Source organism: Eptesicus fuscus, chromosome 21 (genome assembly GCF_027574615.1).
Source record: "Eptesicus fuscus isolate TK198812 chromosome 21, DD_ASM_mEF_20220401, whole genome shotgun sequence".
Classification (NCBI taxonomy): domain Eukaryota; kingdom Metazoa; phylum Chordata; class Mammalia; order Chiroptera; family Vespertilionidae; genus Eptesicus; species Eptesicus fuscus.
The window spans coordinates 33,106,045-33,129,523 of record NC_072493.1 but is presented as its reverse complement, the minus strand read 5'-3'; the positions used below and the strand labels follow the sequence as shown (position 1 = coordinate 33,129,523).

Here is a 23,479-nt window from a genome sequence, read left to right as displayed (position 1 = left end):
AAATGTAGGAGCAGGGACCCGTGATACAAATCAGAGACGAGAGAATGGAACTAGGTGAGGGGGCACAGAAAAGAGAGGCAGGGTAAGGACTATCGGGAAATAAGGGCACCAAATAACCCTACACTGCAGGTACAACTGAGGGAACCAGTCACAACCACACAACTACACAAATACACTACAAGTTTCCTTACTTCTGTTCATGGCTGTGTTCCTCTTCCCATCTCAATTTATACCATATAATCAAGTTCAATTTCCTAGCATTCGGAAAGTTTATAAGGAAAAGAACCCATAGCCTGAGGGTCACCACAATCTATCCAGATAAGCACAGACAAGTTCTTAATGTGGTTTATGAATTTTCAGTTCCAGATGCTCAACGCATCCTGGGACAAGCATAAAAGTGGGCGTGGTTGTTCAGTCCTGGGAACATAATGTATTAGTGACCTTATGAAAGAAAATGTGCACAGAAAAGGACTCTTTGCCTAGGCTTATGGGCAGGGCCCAATATGGAAGTGTTTAGCAGAGCGAGAGGGCAAGTACCTGAAGACTGATTAACTCACCCCAAATGAGGAATTTCTCATTAGGGATGCCCACTTTGGGATATAAGTGCAATTATTCTCCTTAGCAATCATAAATGACCTCAGATACTCTTCAGTTACCTTCATCTTCTGTAGTGAGGATGGAAGAGTCTTTATGTGAATCCAAGGGTCTTACTATTTCACCAGGATTTACTGAATTCCAGAAACTCCATACTTTCGGCCAGAGCTGCTTTTTAATGCTATATTTTTGGTGGAAACATGGCTGTGGGAAGAGTTGGTTTGTTTACATGATGATGCTGATTCATGAAAAAGCACAGTCTCACTGACATGACAAAGACCATGGAATTCAGCACCGCACACTGAGGGGAAGGGAGTTACAATTCAGGAAAACCCTATTGTGAAGGGAGGGAAGAGTGAACCCTCAATCTCCTGAGGAGTGCTCAGAGTCTATTGCTCCTTAGATTTCCCCAATGTAAAGAGGAATCCTGCGGGTGACAGCGCGGGGCCTCCAGGCTGCTGGTCCTCAGGGGCTTTGCTCCGTGGGACTCCAGACAGTCACCACTCTGCTAGTCAGGGGTAGTGAGTGGGAAGCCAGAGACCAAGATAGAGCGATGTGAGAGCGGGGAGGAAAACTAAAGAACGCCTGAGAGACACAAAGACCTAGGGAAAGCGACAGAGATAGAAAAAGCTGAAGGGATAGGGAGGAATGGCACACAGAGATACAGAAACATAAGACACCGGAAGTGAGACAGAGACGCAGGCGCAGAGAGACACTCAGACGCAGAGACAAAAAAAGAGTCAGAAACCGGAGTCGCAGGCAGAGACATTCTCAGTTAAGGAGTGTCCAGAGCAGGCGCGTCCCCACCACGCTCGTCCTCACGCTAAAACAGGACCCTAGGAGCTCTCTAATACCACCCGGGGCAAGACCAGCAGCAGGCGCGCCTCTCTCCATGCCACCTCCCAGGGGGCGCGCCCAACCCCGCCCAGCCGTAGTGGCGCGCAGCGGCCGATGGGCATTTTCTTCATCCCGCGGAACTCAGAAGGCTCTCAAGGCCACGCCCACATGCTATCCCGTCAGACAGGGACTTCCAGTCTCTATAGCTCCGCCCACAGGGCCGTGGTTTTTTGTTTGTTTGTTTGTTTTTTGAAAGGAGGTCAGCTCGGTATTTTGCCCGTCTGGGCGAGCCCTGATCAGCCTGCACATTACCTTAGCAAGCTCATTCCTCCGCGCCGTGACTCTGTTCACGGCTCGTGCTTCCCTTTTTCCAGAGGCTACGAGCCCTTTGCCTGGCACAATACTGAGACTTGCGAATACTTCCTATTTCTGAGAGGCCCGCCTTCTGCTTCAGCACCGAGTTCCATAGGCTGACCAGGTTACGCACGGCACTCCAATTGGAAGCGGCGGCTGTCCGTCAAACATCCTATTGGTCGGGGTACGGTACCTGCGGTTATTTAGGCTGGGAACGTCCTCGAGCGGGAAGGGGCATTGGCTCGAGCTCTCGATTGGGTCCAGGGGACTGTCAGTCAAGGAATGGGCGGGTGCAATCGCAACCCAACGCACAGTATTGGTAGAGAGAAGAGGCGGATACGGGCGGAGGGAAGCCGGCTTCTCTTGATTGGGCCATACGGAGGGCCGTGCGCCCCCGGACTCCGGATTGGCTGACCGTGAGCCGCGCCCCCCTCACGCCAACAGCCTTCGGTACCAGAAGTGCGCCCGGCTCGCCTCTGGTAGCCGTGGAGCCAGTTTGGTGCAAAGCAGTGCACAGGGGGCTCGCGGGGTTCCCAGCCAGATCCGACGTGGCCCCGGGAGTGGTGCGCTCCTTCTCAACGGTGAGCGAAGACCAGTGGGCAGCGGGAGAGGGGTCGGGCCAGCGGGCTGCGAAGGAAGGTCTGCGGCACCGAGTTCCTTCCGAGCGTCGTCGCACCCGGAAGTGTGGCAAGACATCAGTCGCACCCGGAAGTGTGATGCTTCCGAGGCCACGGGAAGTGATGGTGCCCGGCCAGTTGAGATACCGGGTTAAAACAGATGTTTAGGTATCTTTAATTCCTGAGGTTCGGCAGATCCTTCCTTTTCGGCCAGTGTCGGAGGATGCAAGTATTTGGTCACATTTTTAAATGCCTCATCCTGTTGGAAACCGAGGGTAAACGAGCACTAGGAGTGTGTACAAGAGGGCTAAGCTCAGTCAAGGCTTTTAGGAAGTTTATTTTGCTGCCCGTCACCCTCACTTCCCCTGCCGTCCAGGGATGTGCAGATGGAGGCCGGAGGAGACACGGCTGCCCCAGCCCCCGGGGACGCAGAGGACTTGGAGGACACGCGGCTCCTCAGTGAGGAGGCTGGAGACGGTGGAGGGGTTCAGGAGGACCCCACAGATTCCGAAGACCGGAGCCTGGAGGAAACAGGTATGTCTCTTCCTTCACTATAAATTCGAAAGAATGTACAGGGGTGTCATTGTTGAGGGAGGTCAATGAGGGACCAGTAACGAGTCTTTTTGGGTCTTAGCAGGGTTGCAGGTGGTCAGTAAGAGGTCATCGTTGACTCACACTGTAGTTTACATCTTTGAGGAACGAAAAGGAGAAAATCAGTCAGTGAGCGTCAGTGAATGTTCACTGGGGACTTTGGAATGCGTTTAGGTCGTTGAGGTATCAAAAAGGGATTACCAGTGGTTGGGGTCAAAGAGGGGCATTGGGGATTTAAGATGGTTAGGCCAATGACTGACCAAATGAAAGTTAAGAGGGTCCAAGGTGGACTATTTAGAAATCTAGGGTGTTATTTAAGTCGTTGAGGTGGAGAAGAGAGGGTCAGTGGAAGCCCGTGAGCACTCAGAGTATTTACATCATTGAGGAGACAATGGTGAGTTGTTGGAGGTACTCTCTTAAGGAACCAGATGTTAGTGGATACTAATGGCGATAATTGGTGGGGAGGCAGTGGACATCAATGAGATTATTTGGAGAGTTAGAGGACCAGTAGGAGAGTCTTTGAAGACCCAGGTGGTTGTGTAAAGGTATTCTGTGGAGAGTCAATGGAAGTCATTGGGGGCATTGCTCATTGATCACTTTGGAATTAGTGCATGTTAAAGAGGTCACTGGGAAGGACGAGTGGACATCTCTAAGATTAAATGGTGGAGTCGGGGGAGGGGTTGTCTTTGAGAATTTGGGAATTTGCAAGTAATGGCAGATATTGGGAGGAGGTCGTTGGTAATTGGGGGCAAGTGGAGTCATAGAATGTCAATGAGAGAATGAAGGAATATGAGGTCATTGGGATTTCATGAGAAAATTGTTGAGACATAGTTGCCAGTGGTTACTAATGGTTGTCCTTGGGGCAAATCAATGGACATTGACTAGATTATGTAGGAGGTGTGTCAAGGGAGTCAGTAGGGGGCATCGAAGTGGTGGGTTTCATTGGTGATTGTTAATAATAATAATCATGGGGAAAGGCAGTGGAGGTCATATTTATAAAAGTCCTGTGTGTTAGTGCATATTATGGTGGTTATTGTAGGGAGGGGAGTGGATACCACTGAGAATAAAGGGACATCAAGAGAGTCAGTGGAGGTCATTGAAGTCCTAGGTGTTAGTGGAGATTAATAGTGATCATTGGGGAGAAGGGAATAAAAGAGGGTTAGGAGAGTCAACAGAGGTCACTGGAAGTCTTGGATGTTAGTGGACACTAATAGTGGTCATGGTAGGGATGGAATGGACATGGAGTAGAATAGATTGTGGGTCAGAGCAGTCAGTGAAGGTAATTGAAGACCCAGGTATTAGTGATGTTAATGTGGGGTCATTGAAATGGTAATGAATAGCAGTGGGAGTAAATAGAAGGGATTAAGGATCTGGGTGTTAGTGGATATTCATGCAGTCATTGGGAGAATTAGTGGTCATCATCAAGAATATAAATAGTGCTCAAGAGAGTCAATAGGGTCATTAGGGATCATGGACATCAGTGAGAATAACTAAGGGATTAAGGTAGTGGGGACAAGGAGCAGTGAAAGACCCAAATATTAATAGATGTAATGGTGGTCATTACATCTATTGAGGGTTGAGTAGGTATCAGGAGAATGAGGGGTCAGAGGTTATTAATGGGGGATCATTGAAGATGTAAGTTATTCAGGAAATGGGGTGCTTTGAAGACTTAGAAATGACAGTTATTGAAAGGGGAATAATTGGTCTTTAGGACATAAGAGGGCTCAATTATGACAATGAGAGATTGGATTATTGGGGTTTTAAGGGCATCATGTGGATGTAATTGAGGGGCAGAGGAGATACCTGGAGTTCTGTGTCAGTATGGGTTCATTGGGGGAGGAGGCTGGTAAGCATTTGGTGGGTCCTTGGGCACATGGGGTGAGTGGGAGTCCACAGGCAGATGACCCACCAGGGGCTCCCTTTCAGGATCCCAGACCAAGGACCAGCCAGCCAGCCTGCTGTCACCACTGCCCCAGTCAGAGTCCCCTTCATGTACCCGTGGGCTCTGGGATCCTGCAGCCTCTGAGAATAATGCCATGGGTGACTCTGAGAGTGGCTCCGGGGGCCAGGGCGGAGATCCAAGTGACGAGGACTGGCGCAGCAAGCGAAAGCACGTGTTTGTACTGAGTGAGGCAGGCAAGCCCATCTACTCGAGGTATGGTAGTGTGGAGGCACTGTCGACTACCATGGGTGTGATGACAGCTCTCGTGTCTTTCGTGCAGAGTGCAGGAGATACCATCCGCGCCATCTATGCTGGTGAGCAAAGGGGCAGGAGGTGGAACCGGGGCAGTGACTGTGAATATGAATATGGCTGTCTGGGTAGCTGTAGGTCTGTCTGACTTCCTGGGGCACTGTCCAGCCAGCCAGGTGTGGGTCAGTGTGTGTGGATGGCTTTCCAGTCATCTGAAGGGGTGGGGGTTTGGTGTTGCGTCCATCTGTCAGTTTGGCCTTCTGGGTTCTGAGTGATTAACTCCTGGGATGTGAGTGACTGGCTGGATACTTCCTTGTTTATCTGACAGCATGGCTGTGTGGCTGAGTTGGGTATCTTTCTGGCTGTGTCAGTCCTTGCTTCATCTTCCCCCACTTCATGTTATATGTCTAACCTGATTCTTTGACCATCCCATCATGTCTCTACAAATGTTCAGTCTCCCCCAGATTGTCCTAACCCTAGTCCGAGTGTCCACAGAGTGACCACGCAAGCTTGGGCCAGAGGTGTGTGTTCAGGGAAAGGAGGGAAGAGCCTCACCTGATCCTCTCAGTCACCACCGACTCATCGCTACCCCCTGCCCATCCCTTCCCTCCCCTAGAGGACCACAAGCTGGTGTTCCTACAGCAGGGCCCACTGCTGCTGGTGGCTGTGTCAAGGACTCCTCAGTCAGCAGCCCAGCTGCGGGAGGAGCTGCTAGCTGTGCACGCACAGATCGTGAGTACACTGACACGTGCAAGTGTGGCCCGCATCTTCGCCCGTAAGCAGAACTACGACCTCCGCCGCCTGCTAGCTGGCTCCGAGCGCACCCTAGACCGGCTTCTGGACAGTGTGGAGCGGGACCCAGGTGCCCTGCTCCTGGGTGCCGTGCGCTGTGTGCCCCTCACTCGCCCTCTGCGGGAAGCACTGGGTACACTGCTCCGACGTTGCACAGCACCTGGCCTGGCACTGTCCGTGCTGGCGGTAGGTGGTCAACTGGTGACAGCAGCCCAGGAGCGGAATGTGTTGGCTGAGTGCCGGCTGGATCCAGCTGACCTGCAATTGCTGCTCAACTGGGTCAGTGCACCTGCCTTTGCAGCAGGAGAAGCGTGGGCACCTGTGTGCCTGCCCCGCTTCAACCCAGATGGTTTCTTCTATGCCTATGTGGCCCGCCTGGACGCCATGCCTGTCTGCCTGCTGCTGCTTGGCACTGACCCGGAGGCCTTCCATGACATGGCCACCTGCCGGCGCCTGGTGGAAGACGGCATGCACACGCTTGGTGCCATGCGTAACCTTGGGGAGGCTGCCAGTTTCTCTAATGCCCCATCAGCCACTGCCCCATCCTACAGTGTGCAGGCTGTGGGAGCACCTGGCCTTCGGCACTTCCTCTATAAACCACTGGACATCCCCGACCATCACCGCCAGCTGCCTCAGTTTACCAGGTGGGTCCTGACCCTTGGGCAATCTGCCAGCTGGGAAGGCTTATCTAACTGGAAGGTTCAGCATCTCATAGACATGTTTCAGGAAAGAAAGCCAGCCATGCTCTAGAACAGTGGACCACTGGTGGTCCATGAGGTCCTAAAGGTTGGCGACCGCTGGTTTAAGGAAACCTTTGGAGCAGCAGTTGCCAAGGTTGGCGACCGCTGCTCTAGAATGATGGAATAAAATGGGTGTCTAACTGATAAGGGAGGCTCAACTACCAATCTCAAGGAATCCCTTATTCTAATGGAAACTAGGGCCCCAGTATTCAAGGAATCCCATAGTTTGAGGGGAAAGCTGGGCCTCTGACCATAGAAATTCTTAAAGTCAAATGGGGAAGGCTTAGCTCCCTAACTTAATTGAACTCCTTAGACTGAGGGGAGATGGCCAGCCAAGAAAGCCCTAGACTGACCCTGTCGCCGGCCTCCCTCCCTCACTGCAGCCCTGAGCTAGAGGCCCCGTACAGCAGAGAGGAGGAACAGCAGCGCCTATCGGACCTGTACCACCGCCTGCATGCTCGCCTCCATAGTACCTCCCGGCCTCTGCGCCTCATTTACCACGTGGCTGAGAAGGAGACGCTGCTGGCCTGGGTGAGTTGGGGAGAGGGCTCTTCGGGGGTTCTCTGCTTCAATTCTTTCTGCCTCCATTGTATCCCCCCAGCCATAACAAACTCCATCCATACATAGCCTGGGCTTTGTATACCTTTGCTTTCAACGCTATCCCTGCCATTACACATGTGTCTTTGAAACCCATAAGGGTCAATCACAGTGTCTCCAAACCTCATTAGCCCCATCATTCTGTTTGCTGCTCCCCCATTAGCAACCAGTACAGTGTCTTCAACTTTCAAGAGGCCCCATTAATAACCATCACTCCGTCTGCTGATTTCCCATTTTCCCATTAGTCCCGCCCATGTGTCTTCCGGCACCAGTTCAGAACTCCTTGAATACCAAAGGCTTGGTTCCATGCTATGCCTCCTACCTGGGATATCCTTCCCTGGAGTCTTTCCAGGGCTTCTGTCCTCACTTTCTATGGGTGTATTAAATGTCATCTCTTCTGGGAGCTTGGTCAAGGTGACCCCGTTGGAAATGGCACCTTCCCCCGGGCTCTGCCATTCAGTGCACATTTATTAAATAATTTATTGGGTACCCATTGTGTATCAGGCATTGTTCTAGGCCCGGGACTTTTATATTTTTAATTTTTTTAAACTTTATTTTCAAGTAATTTAGACTTAGAAGAAGTTGCAAAATAGTAGAAAAAATTACTATAAATAGTTCCATCACCTAGTTTCTCCAGATAATAACATAACCACAGTAACTTATCAAAATCAGGGAATTAACACCAGCATAATGACATCTAATCCACAGACTTCATTCAGATTTCACCAGTTGTCCCACTAATGTTTTTTTACTGGTCCAGAATCCAGTCCAGGATCACATTTTGGATTTATTTATTGTGTCTTCCTAGTGTCATTTATTCTGGAACAGTTCCCCAGTCTTTTTTGTCTATCATAATCTTGGCACTTTTAAAGGGTACCAGCCAGTTAGTTTGTAGAATGTCCCTCAACTTGGGTTTTCCTGGTATTTATCATGACTAAATTGAGGTCATGCCTTTTTTGAAAGAATATCATAGAAGTGATGTGTCCTTCTCTGCATCATATCAGGAGGCCCACAATGTCAGTTTGTCCTGTTGTTGATGATATTAGCCTTGATCACTTAGTTAAGGTGGTGTCTGTCAGATTTATCCATCATAAAGTTAGTATTTTTCCCCTTTGTAATTAGTAAATAGCATGAGGTGATTATGTTAAAGTTCTGTTTTTCATCATATTTTCACCCACTAATTTTAATATCCATTAATGATTCTTGCCTGCAATAGTTATTACTCTGGTGTTTACTAGACTGTCGTTTTTCTAACCCTATCATTCCTTCTACAGTTATTGTTTGATATTCTATTGTCTTAGAGACCTTTTCCTCCTGTATTTGTTTGTTGAATTTTTAATTTTATATTAGTATGTTCTCATGGATTTTTCTTTAATTCAGCGGGCTAAAAACCTTCTCTATCATTTATTTTTCTTGTCTGATATTTATTTCATTGCTCAGATTGTCTCTCACATAGCCAGTGGGAGCCATGATGTTGGTACACTGGCCCTTGTGTCATTTGACATGTCTCCATCGCTGCTGGAACACTTCTTACTTTTTGGCACAAGATGTTCCAAGCTCATCTTGTACTTCCTCTGTGTCAGTCCATTTGTCCAAGTAGCCCTTGTACCTTTTAGTGAAGAATGGTAATTCAAAACCAAGATATGGTAGGCCCAGGATTTTAAATTGGGTGATGAGGGGATTACTCACCAAGGAGATGGCATGTAAGTGGGGCAGGGAGGTCGTGGGCCATCTGAGTATCTGGAGGAAGGGTACAGCTGGCAGAGGGAAAGGACTGTGAAAATGCTGCGAGGTGGGACTGAGCCTGGTTTATGGTTGAGGAAGAGCAAAAAGAGGCTAGAGTGGCTGGAACAGAGGAAGTGAGGGGAGAGCAGTGAGAAGTGGTGTGGAAAGAACTGGTGATCTGATCACAGTACGTCTCTCAGATTGGTGTGAGGATTAAGTGGAATTAATCCTCTTATACTCAGGGTACAGATGATGAAGACATAGGTGTGTAGAGCTCAGAACAGGACCTTGTACACAACAATTGCTCATTAAAAAGCACTGTTGTTGTTATACCCGTTCTATAGGTGAGCATCACAGTCAGCATCACCCAGTTGAAGCCACTAGCTCTAAATGATCCTTTGGCTCAAATGAACCTGGCCCACCCTTGGTTCAGCTGAGAACCCCTGGCTCACCCATGACACAATAATATCAGCTTACCTGCTTTAGCCCAGTGACCAGACAGCATCAGGTGGGAGCTGCTGCCAGGTGCGTCTTCCAAACAGGAGATAGGCATGGGGCTAGGGTTGGATGGACAGGGTTACGGATGACCAGTTCCAGCCCAACTGACCCTGTCTCCTCTCAAACCCACAGGTGACCTCCAAATTTGAGCTCTATACCTGCCTCAGCCCCCTGGTGACCAAGGCAGGTGCCATCTTGGTAGTGACCAAACTCCTACGCTGGGTGAAGAAAGAGGAAGATCGACTTTTCATTCGTTATCCACCCAAGTACTCTACACCTCCAGCAGCCTCATCTGCCTCTACGGACCAAGCTTCCCATAATGGCTTGTTCACTGGATCCTGAGAGGCAGAGCTCCCAGATTGGGCAGTGCTGGGAACAACTGCTTTTGGCTCTTCTGTCTCCGCCCTGGAAAGGGGGAGCTGGAAAGGGTGGGGTGGTTGATGGTGGTGTCTGTGGCTGGTCTCCCTCTCCCTGGGAAATAGGGCAAGATCTGAGGGCTTGCCCACGAATGAGAGACGGGTGGCAGCATGACGGCACATAGGTGAGCGGGCTGCCTCCTCAGCCCCTCATGCATCTCCACCTATGGAGAAATCCTTAGGCTCTTCCCTCCCCTCTGCCTCACTTGGATGATGTGCCAGCCTCTGTCAGGGACTTTCTCCTCCGATACCTAGGCACCATACCCTCTGTCCTGCATCTGGAGTCGGCCTCTTCAGTTGACTCTTAGCCCTGAGTGTCCAGGGCTGGCCAGCGTCTCTTTGGGTGACCCATGGGGCCAGCCTGTGCTGGAACTGACCTAAAGATACTTTAAAGAAAAAAAAAAACAAAGAAAAGGTCTAAACCAATCCCCACAAGGACATTCCTTCGCCCTTCATGTACTTCATCTTTACCCTGTCAAAAGTGACCCCATCAGTGTTGGCTGCTGCTAATGTTAATGAGAAAGGTGGTCCCCACAGTCTGTCTGCGAAACCCAGGGCAAAGCCCCTGGCTTCACACAGTAGCTGAGATCCAGGATTTTTACATAGGAGGTCACTTAGCTTCTAACGCTCGTTCTGCTCATTCGTGAAATAGAGATAACTGACCTCTCCCCGGCTAAGTGAGCATTTGTGAATGAAAAGGGACTGGAACTCTTGTGTACCACCCCACGACACATGTACATTTGCCCCAGACTTTCTTACAACCTGCACTACACGGAGCAACCAGGAGGGGGCGAGACCTCTTCCCAATTTGTATCTGTACTCACAACACTCAGTCCCCAATCCACTAAGATCCTAGTTCTATCCTTGTTTTCTCTAAACTGGAATTACAGCCGCATGTCACTGAGTCCATTGCTCTCATCCTGGTCCAGTGAGCAGACTGCGAGCTGCAAGCTTGCGCGCTGCAGAGCCTTCCTGCCCTCGCGTGCACCCACCTGCCCCAATCAATTGTCGAAGGCGCATGCGCCTAACTCCTGTTTTGGAAAATGGCGGCCAAGTTGGAGCCGCTGGAGGTCGCGGAGGAGGCTGAGGAGGGCAAGGGATATGCTGGTAAGCTGGCCGCTCCCGGCCAGGGCAGAGGGGAAGCCTCTGTCCCATTCCAATAAAGAGATACTGATAGCAGCACTAAAAAAAATAAAATAAAAATTTAGGCCTTCTATAAAATACTTTTAAGCAATGTGGAGATAAATAACATGCATATTTTCACCGAGATTAACTTGTCAGCTTTATTGGACATACTGCTTAGTATTTTAAGGTAAATAATACGTCAGTATGCATCTCTTCAAGCAACGAATGGTGGTAGACATTCTCACAAAAACCACTCCGCTGCTGCCACATCTGAGAAAATTCACAGTAATTCCCTATGTTTGACACCCAGCAGGTTCACACTTTGTGTGGACTCAAATCCTAATTGAGAATGGCCACTCCCACAGAGAGCTTTTCTCCAGGGAATTTTGATAATGATACACCTTAGTGAGGAGAAAACATTCCTACAGACTAGTGGTGAGAGGGGAAAAAACTGCCTACAGACAAGTGGGAGTTGCCCTCTAGACAAAAGAAAACCTGTCAAGACTGATCCACCACTATGCCACTAGCATTCTTTAAAATACAGGAATTTTCCAAAATGTACCACAGTACAGAAAAGAGCATGATGAATGCCCACATACCCATCACTGTTTCAACAGTTGTCACCTTTCTGCCCTCCTTTCGCCCATAACCCCCTTTCTGCAGTCTTTAAACCGCTGTGTTAATAAATACGGTTGCATTTTGTCCAGACCTGTCTATGCAGACATCAACAATAACTTGTTTATTTTCCTAGGATGTCAGCTCCATGAGAACCATTTATTGCTCTTTCCCCAAGGCTCAAACAATGCCTGCTTAGCATATAGTAGGTGCTCAATAATTTTCTTGGTTTATTATATGAATAGTAACATAACTAACATGGAGAGCTCTCTCTCAGATTAGGGCCACACATTGAATGCCAGCTTTCAACAAAGGACAGACAGAAATGAGACAGATGCAAATAGATCTCATTTATTGAGCACTTACTGCAGCTGCCACTCTGCTACAAAGCTTTTAGTATTACCTTTCAAATTTGTCACAATTGAAGTTAATTCACTTCAGCAAGGAGGAAATTTAAGAATAGATGATGTTACCATTTCTAGCCATAATAAATTGGCTTTATAGGAGGAGAGATCTAATAGTGATTACTCTGGGGGAAAGGCCATCTTTTGTCTCACTTGGAGAGCTGACCAGTAAACACTTAGAGGCAGTTTGGCAGAACATTTTTAGCGTCTAAAATGCTATTCCTTATATTCAGTCACCATGCTTAGTAATCAGGAGAATACAGAGATATCTGGGCCAGAAAAGTCGTTAGGATGTTGTTGATGGAAGCAAAAAAAAAAAAAAAAGGAGCAATCATGGAAATGGCTAAACTTAGGTATGTTCATGCATATTGTGGAATGCCTATGTGTGGTGGACCTTTAAAACTTATGCAGCAGGGAAAAAAATGGTTAGATTGCAATTTAATTTAAAATAATTAAAATTTAAAAGGATAAAACCATGATTTATTGACACAGAATGAACTCTAAAAAGAAATATTTTTATGAGGATAAAGTTTGGATTTTCAAAATAAAGTAGAAAGCAATGTCAGCCATAGCCCTATGTAGGTTGCACAGAAAAGTTATTTGAAGGCAAAAGGCCTCACTGATGACTCTTAATAAGGGACTTGGATCTTAGGGGCTGTGCAAAAGTGGAGGCATTTTTGTGATTTTTTTGTTTTTCTTTTAGGAAACTAAGTAGTACTATATAATTTTTTAAAATATGAGAACGAGGGAAATTTCAATTGCATCCGAGAATCATATTAATATTGATTAATATTGACATCTTGGTTTGGATGGTTATACTGTGGTTATCTGGTAGATTCCCTTTGTTTAGAGGAAATATACACTGGAACATTAAGGAATAATGGGCCATGGTGCCTGCAATTTATGGTACAGAAACGCTCACAAATGGGAAACCTGATACAAGGGCAAGTAGGAGCACTGTGGTCTATTTCTACAACTTTTATGTACGTCTGAAATTATTTCAAAATAAAATGTTTAAAAGGAGCTCATGTGTTATAAGCTGTTTTATAACATGGATTAAAAAAAACCTTTTATCAAGTTGTTAGTTGGATTATTTTAAAGATTTACTGATCACCCATGATCTTACCCCATGGATCTATGTTTTTCCTCTCCCCATGACTAGGACTAGAAGTGCAGGGGAGAGGAAAAACATAGATGGAGCTTTCACAAAAATGGTTGCAAAAGCCAGCTATAAAAGGCATGGGGACAGTCGGGGAAATCACATATGTTCTGGGACTAGATGATATTAATGAACCAATGATTAGTGATAATTGTTAATATTGGTATAATTATAGGATTGGAGTCATCTAAGAAAATGTCTTCAAGTAGTGAAACTACTTGTGGGGATGAAATGTTACGAAGCCTGGGGCTTGCTTGGAAAAACATAGCTGAAGCAAACTAAGAATTGTCAGGTTTGGGCGATGAGTAAATCAGAGTTCATCACGGTATTCTCCCTACTTTTACGTGCATTTGGAAGTTTTCATAATGAACTATTTAAAAAAAATAAATACTTATCCTCATTATTAAAGTAGCTTTAATTTTTTGTTTAATTTCCAAATAGTAAGAGTATTTAAAACTGGTTAAAGTCTCAAGAGAATACATACCAGCCTATTAATACCAGAGAAAGGCACTGAGATTTGGAGCCAAGGAGAGAAGGGAAAGTTCCATTTTTAACTTCACATGTTTGTGTAGTGTTTGAATGTTTTTAGAATGTTACTTGGATAAGAAAGGAAAAATTAAAGCAATACATAAAATACATTTTACTAGAAGATCTGCATGTCTTCACCAAACTGTTGGCAGTAATTACTTCTGGGAAGGGGATTGACTTGGGGAAGGGGCTAATGGTGAGGGGAGACATATTTTTTACTCTATGTTCTTCTACATTTGTTTAATAAGTAATTTAAAAATTCAAATGCAAAATTAAATTAATGCATAGAATTTTTAAAAGGTTTCAGGCAAGACAAAAATATGTAAAGAGAGTGAATACACCACCAAATATTTTAACAGAATTTAATAAACTCAGGTTATGAGCCCCTGTTTTACATGATTTTTAATGGCTGCAAAGAATTTCATCCTACAAATGTGCTATAATCAACCAAGGCATCTTTAGGTTGCTTCCATCTTTTAAGATTACAAACAATGAAACAATGAACATCTTGCCCATCATCCTTAATTTTTTCCTTAAGATAGATTCCTAGAAGTGGAATTTCAGATCTAGAGGAGTTGAGTAAGTTTTGGATATTTACCACTAGAAAGTTTGAGATGAACTGCTGTTTTTGTCTATCAGACTGGCAAAAATGAAAGAGGTTGAAAACATACTTGGCTGGTAAGAGTATGGGGAAGGAGTCTTTTTTTGGGCCTGCCAAAAACAGATGGAGGGCAATTCCGTAATACCAGTCAAATTTAAAAATAGACATGCCCTTTGACCCAGCAGGTAGCTTTCTCGGAATTTATCCAGTAATACACTCCCATGTGTGCACAAAGAAGAATGTACTAGGATAGTGTACTGGGTTCAGTTGTGTCCCCACCAAAATTTCATGAAGATTGGAACCTCAAAGTGTGACATCACTTGATCTTTGTAGATATGACTAGTTACTATGAGGTTATACTGGATTAGGGTGGGCCCTGACCCAATGTCTGGTGTCCTTACAAGAAGAGGGAATTTTGGACACAGAGATAGAATTCAAGGTGAAAACATAAACACACAAAAGGAAGCCCCAGTTTATGGTACTTTGTTTTGGCAGCCCAAGAAAACTAATAAAAGATCATTAGTATAGCATTGTCTGTAACAGCAAAAGAAGGAAAGCAACCTAAATATCCACTCGTAAGGGACTTCTCTCTAAAATCATGGTATATTTACTCTGCAACCACTAAAAAATACTAAAAACATCATCAGTATACATTGTCAAATGAAAAATACAAGCTGTGGAACATATTTATGATAGGATACCACTTATATAGAAAGAGTGGAAATATGCTTGCATATGAATTATCTCTAAGCTTGTAACACTTCTGAGGAGGGAAATTGAGGAATTAGGGTCTGAGGGGAAGAGACTTTTCTGTATACTACTTTTTAGCTATCATGTGTGATTTGTGCGCTGCCTTTTATATTCTCTGCCCAATTTTCCTTGGAGAGGGGTGCGTCATTGGGATTTGACTTTTTATCATTGATTTCAAAAGTTTAAGATGTCAATATATGTTTTTGATATTTTATTGTTATTGTAATTATAAAAGTAAAGTAGGCTCATGTTAAAAATGTATAGAAGGCCCGGCTGGCATAGCTCAGTGATTGAGTGTCGGCCAAAGAACCAGAAGGTCACGGGCATATGCTTGGGTTGTGGGACTGGGTCTCCAGTGTGGGGCTTGCAGGAGGCAGCCAATCAATGATTCTCTCTTATCATTGATGTTTCTATCTCTCTCTCCCTCTCCCTTCCTCTCTGAAACCGTTAAAAAATACATATATTTAAATATGTATAGAAGTATATATAGTAAAAGTGTGTTTGAATTAAGATCCAAATTAGATATTCATTACAATTAATTGATATATGTCTCAAGTCTTTTAATCAAAGTTTCCCCCCTCCCTTTTTCTTCTTTGCAATTTACTTATTGAAGAAACAAGATTGTCTTGTGGAGTTTGCCAGTCTTTTAATGCTGATCACATCCCCATGATACAATTTAACATGTTTCACTGCCCCTTGCACTTCCTTTGAATTGGCATTTTGATATGGAAACCTTAGTAATATTTCTTTTTTTTTTTTTTTTTGGTTGGCAAGAATCCTTTAGGTGGTGTTATGTTCCTCCATCAAAAAGCTCATAATACCCTGTTGTCTTTTTTTATTGTTAGCAGTCGTTAATAACTATTTCCTAGACGTATAAATTCTTTAAGATTTGCAAATTGTGGCGTATAATGATTTTACAGAATTCATATGAAATCTCTCTGCCCTATCGCATTGGTTAGAACTTCCTACTGATTCTGAAAAGCAGCCGCAAAAGTGCTTCACCTTCTCTCATGCCTGTGTTGTATTAAGGGATCTGTGGTGTCCTTTGACCTCAGGGAGAAGCTGACCATAAGGGTCCCTGATTCATCCAGCACACACCGGGAACCTCAGGGACAAGGGGCCGGGTCTTACAGAGGCCCTGCTCTTGCTGGAAGCCTCGCCCTCAGCCTGTCCTGGGTCCCAGCCCAGGGGTGTCTGTAGAACCCTTCCTCCCTTCCCAGATAGGTTTGGACCTTTCCCCAGTCCCTCACTCTCACTGGATCCTGTAATTCTGGTTTTCATCTCCGCAGGGCAGAGCAAATCTTTGAAGACTGAGGACTTGCTGGCAATGGTGAAAAAGCTGCAGAAAGGTGGCGTGTCTCCTTGTACCTGAGGCTCCCCTGGGGTTTTGAGTCAGGCATGTGGCTCCAACCCAGCTCCCTCAACTCACAGCCTTGGAGAATTATCCCATGGCACTCTCTCCCTCTAACACAATTTGTTCTTTGAACCAAAAGCACAGCTTCAAAATTCAAGAAGTATAAGGGGATGGAAAACCCTATGCTCTTACACACACACACACACACACACACACACACACACACCAGCCATCCGTTTCCCTGACCCACAGGCCAGCAGTGACTATTTTTAAATTCTTGGGTATTTTTCTAGAGATTAAAAAAAATACATTCGTGGGTGTGTGTTCTTTGTCTGCCCTTTTTATATACAAATGGCAATACAAATAGCTTTGCTTGTTGAAGGGGGCCTGGGAGCCCTCTACACCAAGGCTGGGCCAAGTTCTAGCTGGATTGGAGGTTGGACACACCCCTCCGCAGCCCACCCTCAGGTTAAATTCTACAGTGCATTGATCTGTTCCTAATAAAAGGGAACCTCCCCTTCCCCAGGCCCTGTGGCTCCCGAAGAAGTGCACCGGGGCTCCTGCCCAGGCTAACATGAGAGAAATTGCAGGACCAGAGCTTTGTCCGCCATAATTAGCACCTTGGAAGCACCCACTGTGCTAGAAGTCACAGGAGCTGGAGTTGGTGGCCTCGGAAAATCCAGGGCTTGAGTTTATTAACTCCAGAGTGTTGGGGCTGGGGGCCCAGCCAAGGCTGGGAAGCTTTTTTGCCCCAGCTCTGTGCTGCTGATCTTGAAGCCAAAAGAGGGATGAGGAAGAAGGCTTCTCCATACAAAACACTGATAATGGGGCTGTCAGAAGGTAGAGATGGCTACACTAAAGAGGCAGTGACCTCCCTGTCAGTGGAGAACTTGAAAGCTGCCACCCACAAAATTAAAGCAGCACTTTTCCATTTTCTCTAATGGGACCCATACCAGGGTCTGGAAGGACAGAAGTGACAACTGCCCTGCCAGGCTTTTAACAGGGTGGGCAGGCAGGTGGTCTTCACTGGCTCCCACCATGCTCAGAATTACAACCAGAAGCCTCCACCTTGTCCTTGGACACCCTCGGTGATCTGCACCCCCACTTCCCCCACCTTGCCTCTTGCTACTCCCCACTTGCTTACTAGATTCACGCCTGCCACACAGCCCCTTGGCCATTACTTTGGGCATCTGCCTCACTCTCTCTGCCCTTGTCCATCTGCCTGGCAGGGTTCCTCCCTCCACACCCCACACCTCCACAAAACTGCAGGGCTCCCTTCCCGTTCTTCATTTGGGGCCTTTCCAACATCTGGAGAAGCACCTTCTACGCCTTCACTCTCCAACCCCTTGCTTCGCTTTATTCCCCTTCACAGCAGTTACTGCCACCGACATTGATATGTATCTTTGTTCCATGTCCATCTCTCCCGCCCAGAACGGAAGCCCGGCAAAGGGCCTCTTACAGAGCCCAGCATACAACAGGCACTCAATAGATGTGTGTTGATGATAGCGGCAGAGACACAATGCCATCTCCCACCCACCCTCCATCTGCCTTGGACAGCCAGGCGTCTGTCTTCTCTGATTTAATCTTCCTTTCCTTCTGCAGAGGGAAGCCTGGAGCCACAGATAGAAGATCTGATTAACCGGATTAATGAGCTTCAGCACGGTAAACTGGGACTGAGGCTGGCCCTGGACTTGGAATGACTCCCCTTCCCCATCTATAAAATCCAGGCCCCTCCAGGTTGCTTGAAGATAGCGTGCAGTGTCATGATCTGAGAGAGAATAGTCAGGCTGCGTTCACAGTGTCTTCTGTGTTTTGGGCTCAGCAAAGAAGAAATCCAATGAGGAATTGGGAGAAACCCAAGCTCTCTGGGAGACGCTGCACAGGGAATTGGACTCTTGTAAGTGAGACCAAAAAAGGGACCCAGAGATCCCGTGACACTGCTGGTGTTCCTGTGCACACCTCAGGGTCTTCGCATGGGCTGTTCCCTCTGTCTGCAATGCTCTTATGCTGTGTAATCTCGATTGCTTCTTTCTCCAGTTAGCTCTTAGCTCAGACTTCACTCAACAGGTCTACCTTGATGGTCCCATGTGAAATGGGATGTCCTCTTCTCTCCCTGTCACTCTCCCTCTCCTGCTTGATCTGCTTCTTCATGGCCTTTATTTTCATCTGACTTGGTGCATTTATTTATTTCTAGTCATCTCTTTCCCCGGGATAAACATTGTGCATCCTGCAGTCATTATTCCTTTGGGGTTTACAGGGAGAAGCTGGATCTGGATGGTCCCCAGTGGGAGATGGGTGCAGGGTAGCAAGAACATACCTCCCCTGGGCCTGCACCAGACCTCCCATATGACCTTGGGCATGCCCTTTGCATGACGTTGCAGCGGGGTGCACGGGATGTAGCCCCTTCCTTGGACGCTCAAAGTGTTACTGTGTTTTCCAGTGAATGGAGAGAAACTACACCTAGACGAAGTCTTGAGAAAAAAGCAAGGTATTTACCAGCTGTTCTGTCTTCATTATTCTACCCCATTACCTCACAAAAGCCAGAGGAATCCCCCTGAAACCTGAGTCAGGCTGCTTCCCTCTCTGCTCAGACCTCTCCCTTGGCTGCCACCTGACTTGAAGTCAACACTCAAGTCCTCTGAGTGCCCTTCAGTGCCCATTACTCCACCCACGCCTGGCTCCCCAAGAGCTCTCACATGGCCCTCCTGGTTCCTCTCCACAGAAGCGCTGAGGATCCTCCAGCTGCACTGCCAAAGGAAGGAAAGCCAGGCGCAGAGGTAAGAGGTCCTGCCCAGCTCTGCCCACCTTATTCCCCAGCTTGAAGGAGCGGGGAGCAAGAGCTAGGGAAAATAAATCTTGGACACACGCTCCTCATTTCCCCCTTTTATAATATACACTAGCTAGACAAAAGGCTTCTATGCTCATCTCTGATATTAGGTAGTGGTGTGAAGATGAACTCACTCATTTAATCATTCCTTGCTACTTTCTTTATACATTTCATCCACGGGTGTTATTCTAAGCTTTCCCCAATTGGTTATCCAGATCTTCTGCTACCCATTCATTTATCTATCTGCTCATTTAGGACTCCCATTCATCCAGTCACCCATTAACCCATTCACCCATCAATAGATCTGTTCTACTATCCAACCCTTCATCCGGTCAGACAGACAGACAGACAGTATCTCTCCAGTCTTCTAGATAATCATCTTCCATCCATTTAATCATTCATTCATCTTATCTCCATCTTTCCAATTATCTGTTCATCTAGCTGTTCATTTCTTCACCCAACCACCCACCCAGACATCCTCTATCCTTCTAGTAATCCTTTTATTTCTCCACCCAGCCATCTCCCTCCACTGGTCAGTTCTCCAGCCAGCCATCATCTCTTCAGCCAGCCATTCACCCATCCAATGAACTGTCCAGCCAGCCATTCATCCATCCATCTCTCCATCTTTTGGACCTTTACTTAACTGTTCTGTGACCAGAGCAGTCACACCCTGGTGCACCATGATTTTAATTGTGCAGGAAAACCTGATGATGGATAGTGTGTGAATGCTTAACTACCTCCCACCCTCACCCCCACCCCCACACACACACACAGAGTCTGATAAGCAGTTTATGTTCATTTATCAACATAATCCTCACAAAGACAAGTAAAGGAGTTAAAAGCTAATGTCACCCTCCCATCATTACCACCATTTTACAGATGAGTGAACTAAGACCCAGAGACCTCTTACACAGTAAAAGGATCACAGTAGAATAGCAGATGCAGGCTTTAAGGCAGGACTTTAGAATCTACACAACTAAACTACTTCTCTCCTCACAAAGTGTTCTTCCAACCAAAGCCCCTCCTCTTTGGTTTCAATGTCTCTGCTCACTGCTCAGATCTACCTACTGCTCAGGCCCAAATTCATGGTTTGATGGGGGACAGGATGGACAGGATGATAGTCTCGACAGAGGCCCATAAATTTTCACATTCAACCAGCAGAAGAAAGGGGAATGATGACGGTTACGAACAAACCCGAACTCCCACTCCTGCAGGAGGGAGTGGGGGGAATCATTCAGAGGATATGATTGAGGTGGTCTTTCCCTTCCTTGGAAGCACATGTTGCAGGAGTTCATGGATCAAATTTCCATCCGTAACTCCCAGATTGAAGAGAGTTGTAAACAGAGGAAGCTGGGGTAACCACTGGGGCCCGGCGTGGCACTGGGTGGGGAGTGGGCGTGGGGTTTGCACCAGGGAGAATTTGTTGGGAGAGGAGCTGGTGGAACCAAGGCTGGGAGGATAAAGCCCTGAAAGGGGATCCTAGCAGATGGAGCGCCAGGCAGAGATGTAAAGGCCCGTGCCTGAGGAACCCTCAGAATGAGCCAGGCTGTGTGTCAGTCCTGGCAGGTGTTCTCTCATTCCTGGGTGTTGGCCCCTAGGTCACACATGGAAGAACAGCTGGAGGATCTGATGGGCCAGCACAAGGACCTCTGGGAATTCCAGGTGAGCCATCATCATTGCCTCCAACCAAAGCCTCTCCTCTCCCGTGTCTCCGCTGGCTGCTCAGGTCCATCTGCGCCAGCCCAACTTCACGGCATAATCCTTGACTCTGTTCTTCTTTTCACCCATCCACCCCTTCAGCTTTACCTTTAATCTGGCCACCTCTCACCACCCCCCACTGCCACACGTTGCCAAGACTGTCACAGTAACCATTGCTGACCGAGAGTGTGCTTACCTTGCAGTGGCAAATGGGAACCCTGAAAAAGCCATGGTCAGATTGTTCCTTCATTCAACTAATGCACCTCGCAGCATTCCAGGCAGGAGGAGACAGTGGGAGCCCCAGGGCCAAGTGTGTGCTGGTCCCAGGATGGTTTGAGGCCAGGGGAGGCGCACCCATACTCTCAATAAGAAAATAAGTAAGACAGAGCATGTACTGTCAGTTGGGGAAGGCCTCAGCAAGTGACATCCGAATGCAGGCACAAAGGAAGTAAGGGAGGAAGCAGGCAGGAATGGGTGCAAATGCTCCCGGCAGAAGGAAAGGCCAATATAAAGGCCCTGAGGCTGGACTCTACCTTGGACATTTGGGGAAGAGCAAACGAGGATGGGCAGGAGGGACGAGAAGAGTGGCAGGACCTAAGGTTTAAGAGGTACACAGGGACATCCGGAGTGATTGGCGAGGAAAGTGTCTCCACCAGCACCCAGCCGCAGCAGCAACTGCACTTGGAGTTAATAAGTAGTTGAATGGCCGAAACCGGTTTGGCTCAGTGGATAGAGCCGTCAGCCTGCGCATTGAAAGGTCCCAGGTTCGATTCCGGTCAAGGGCATGTACGTTGGTTGCGGGCACATCCCCAGTAGGGGGCGTGCAGGAAGCAGCTGATCGATGTTTCTAACTATCTCTCTCCCTTCCTCTCTGTAAAAAAAAAAAAAATCAATAAAATATATTAAAATAAATAAATAAATAGTTGAATGAATGGCCTAATTCAAGTAAGGACTTACTGAGAGGCGCGAAGGAGCGGGGGGGGGGGGGCCAGGACTACAGACCAAAGACAGGCCCCTTCTCTCCAGCAGGTGCTGGAGCGGCGACTGGCCTGGGAGATCCGCGCGCTGCAGAGCAGCAAGGAGCAGCTGCTCACTGAAGGTGGGACTCCCGCGTGGGCTGGGGGACAGGGACGGGGCGGCGGCGCGTGGGAGCTCCGGCCCCGCCGTGATGCCCACCCTTCACCCCCTGCAGAGAACTTAGCGAGAGCCAAGCTGGAGCGGGTGGAGCAGAGGCTGCGCTCCTCGCCTGCGGTCGAGGGCGCCCTGGCAGTGAACGAAGCGTAAGAGGAGAAAGGAGGCCCGGGGCAGGGGAAGGGGCAGGGAGGAAGGGAAGGGGCCAATGCCTCCCCCAGCACCGCCCCTCCTGGAAGGACCGGCTCTGGGCTCGGCTCCTGCCCCTGCGCTCCGGGCCTCTTCAGGCCACCGGGTCTCCGGTTTCCTCCTGACCCCTCCGCTCTAGCTCTCTTCTCCCTCCTCCTTTCTCTCCTCTTCCCCTTCTCAACAGGCTGAAGGTGGAGCTGGAGAAACCCGGGGGGCAAGTCCCCACCCAGGCCCAGAGCCCCGAGGACGACTGGGCCCACGAAGGAGAGGTCGGGAGCCGGGGATGGAGGCGAGGCGGGCAGAGAGGGAGGCAGAGCGGGCGGGGATGTGCCCAGAGTCCCTCAGAGGGAGGGTCTGTGGGTAGCAGGGCACCCCTGGGTGCTGACGGTGACGGGGCAAGGCAGTCACGGGCTTGACAGCCTGACTCTCCGCTCCGGCAGCCCGACCCGGAGTCCCTGTGCGCCCGCCACGAGGAGGACCTGGAGCCGCCGGTGGAGCTGGCCCTGTGGTCCCCCTAGACCAGGGGGACCCACCGATCCCCAACTTCAAGGCCCGCCGAGAAATAAAGGCAATGATTTTAGCCGGTCCTTCACCTCCCGGGCCTGAGTCTGTGCTCCAGGAGTCGCCCGGGCGGTGGAGAGGGGCGGGGCCGACACGGGGGCGGGGCTCCGTGCGCCATGGGCGGGGCCTCGGTCGGACTCCGCCCCCAGGCCTGGCGGGCGCTCTCACCAGCCCAACACTGTGAAGGTTCCTGAGCAGCTCAGTGGATACGGGTGTGTCCAGTCCGCCCCATCTCCACCGCTGCATCTCGTATTCCTGAACAAGAGGAAACGTGTTAAAAACCCACATCGGGTCGTGTCGGATTCCCGTGTGTCAGCGTAAAACCCTAGAGTCCCTGCATTCCCCACAGACTCCTGCTGGCTGACCTCTGGGGCCTCTGAGACCTGCTCCCTACCTGGGCTCCCCCCCCACACGTTAGGTTCTAGCTTTCTCCAAGCACGTTGTTATCTTAGAGCCTGTATGTTGCAGAGCCCTCATCTGGGGTGCTTTTCCTCAGGTCCCCTTGGGGCTTCTGCCCTCACTTACTTAGCTGGGCTGTAAGTATGTCATCTATTCAGGAAGCTGATGGGGGCGGAGAGGGAGGGA

At 48.2% G+C, this 23,479-nt stretch overlaps 2 protein-coding genes and 1 long non-coding RNA gene across 9 annotated transcripts in view; 2 read left to right on the top strand and 1 right to left on the bottom strand.

Moving 5' to 3' along the window:
• Window positions 1–1,944, bottom strand: part of LOC129147799 (uncharacterized) — a 58,832-nt gene extending 56,888 nt beyond the window's left edge. For both annotated transcript variants that reach the window (XR_008555009.1, XR_008555010.1), the window contains exons 1-2: window positions 1,744–1,944; window positions 657–798 (exon numbers count right to left, since the gene is read on the bottom strand). This is a non-coding gene — a long non-coding RNA (uncharacterized LOC129147799). The remainder of the gene's footprint in view (window positions 1–656; window positions 799–1,743) is intronic.
• A 433-nt stretch (window positions 1,945–2,377) lies between these two features.
• On the top strand, window positions 2,378–9,883 carry MON1B (MON1 homolog B, secretory trafficking associated). 2 transcript variants are annotated; one of them, XM_054710425.1, is made up of 6 exons: window positions 2,378–2,570; window positions 2,779–2,936; window positions 4,920–5,249; window positions 5,801–6,620; window positions 7,100–7,247; window positions 9,669–9,883. In XM_054710425.1, the coding sequence occupies exons 1-6, from the start codon at window positions 2,563–2,565 to the stop codon at window positions 9,876–9,878; spliced, it is 1,674 nt and encodes a 557-aa protein (XP_054566400.1). In that variant the 5' UTR covers window positions 2,378–2,562; the 3' UTR covers window positions 9,879–9,883. The 2 variants fall into 2 exon arrangements, with proteins under 2 accessions (XP_054566400.1, XP_027998635.2); XM_028142834.2 differs by lacking the exons at window positions 2,378–2,570; window positions 2,779–2,936 and adding an exon at window positions 5,639–5,705 and having other exon boundaries at window positions 5,197–5,249.
• A 40-nt stretch (window positions 9,884–9,923) lies between these two features.
• Window positions 9,924–22,937, top strand: SYCE1L (synaptonemal complex central element protein 1 like). Of its 5 annotated transcripts, none has more exons than XM_054710426.1 (11): window positions 9,927–11,059; window positions 16,424–16,483; window positions 18,091–18,150; window positions 18,311–18,385; window positions 18,929–18,976; window positions 19,211–19,265; window positions 20,914–20,977; window positions 22,025–22,112; window positions 22,206–22,293; window positions 22,518–22,602; window positions 22,774–22,937. In XM_054710426.1, the coding sequence occupies exons 1-11, from the start codon at window positions 10,996–10,998 to the stop codon at window positions 22,849–22,851; spliced, it is 765 nt and encodes a 254-aa protein (XP_054566401.1). In that variant the 5' UTR covers window positions 9,927–10,995; the 3' UTR covers window positions 22,852–22,937. The 5 variants fall into 5 exon arrangements, with proteins under 5 accessions (XP_054566404.1, XP_054566401.1, XP_054566403.1 ...); XM_054710428.1 differs by having other exon boundaries at window positions 9,929–11,059; window positions 22,043–22,112; window positions 22,515–22,602; XM_054710427.1 differs by having other exon boundaries at window positions 9,929–11,059; window positions 22,040–22,112; window positions 22,515–22,602.
• The last annotated feature ends 542 nt before the right edge of the window (window positions 22,938–23,479 follow it).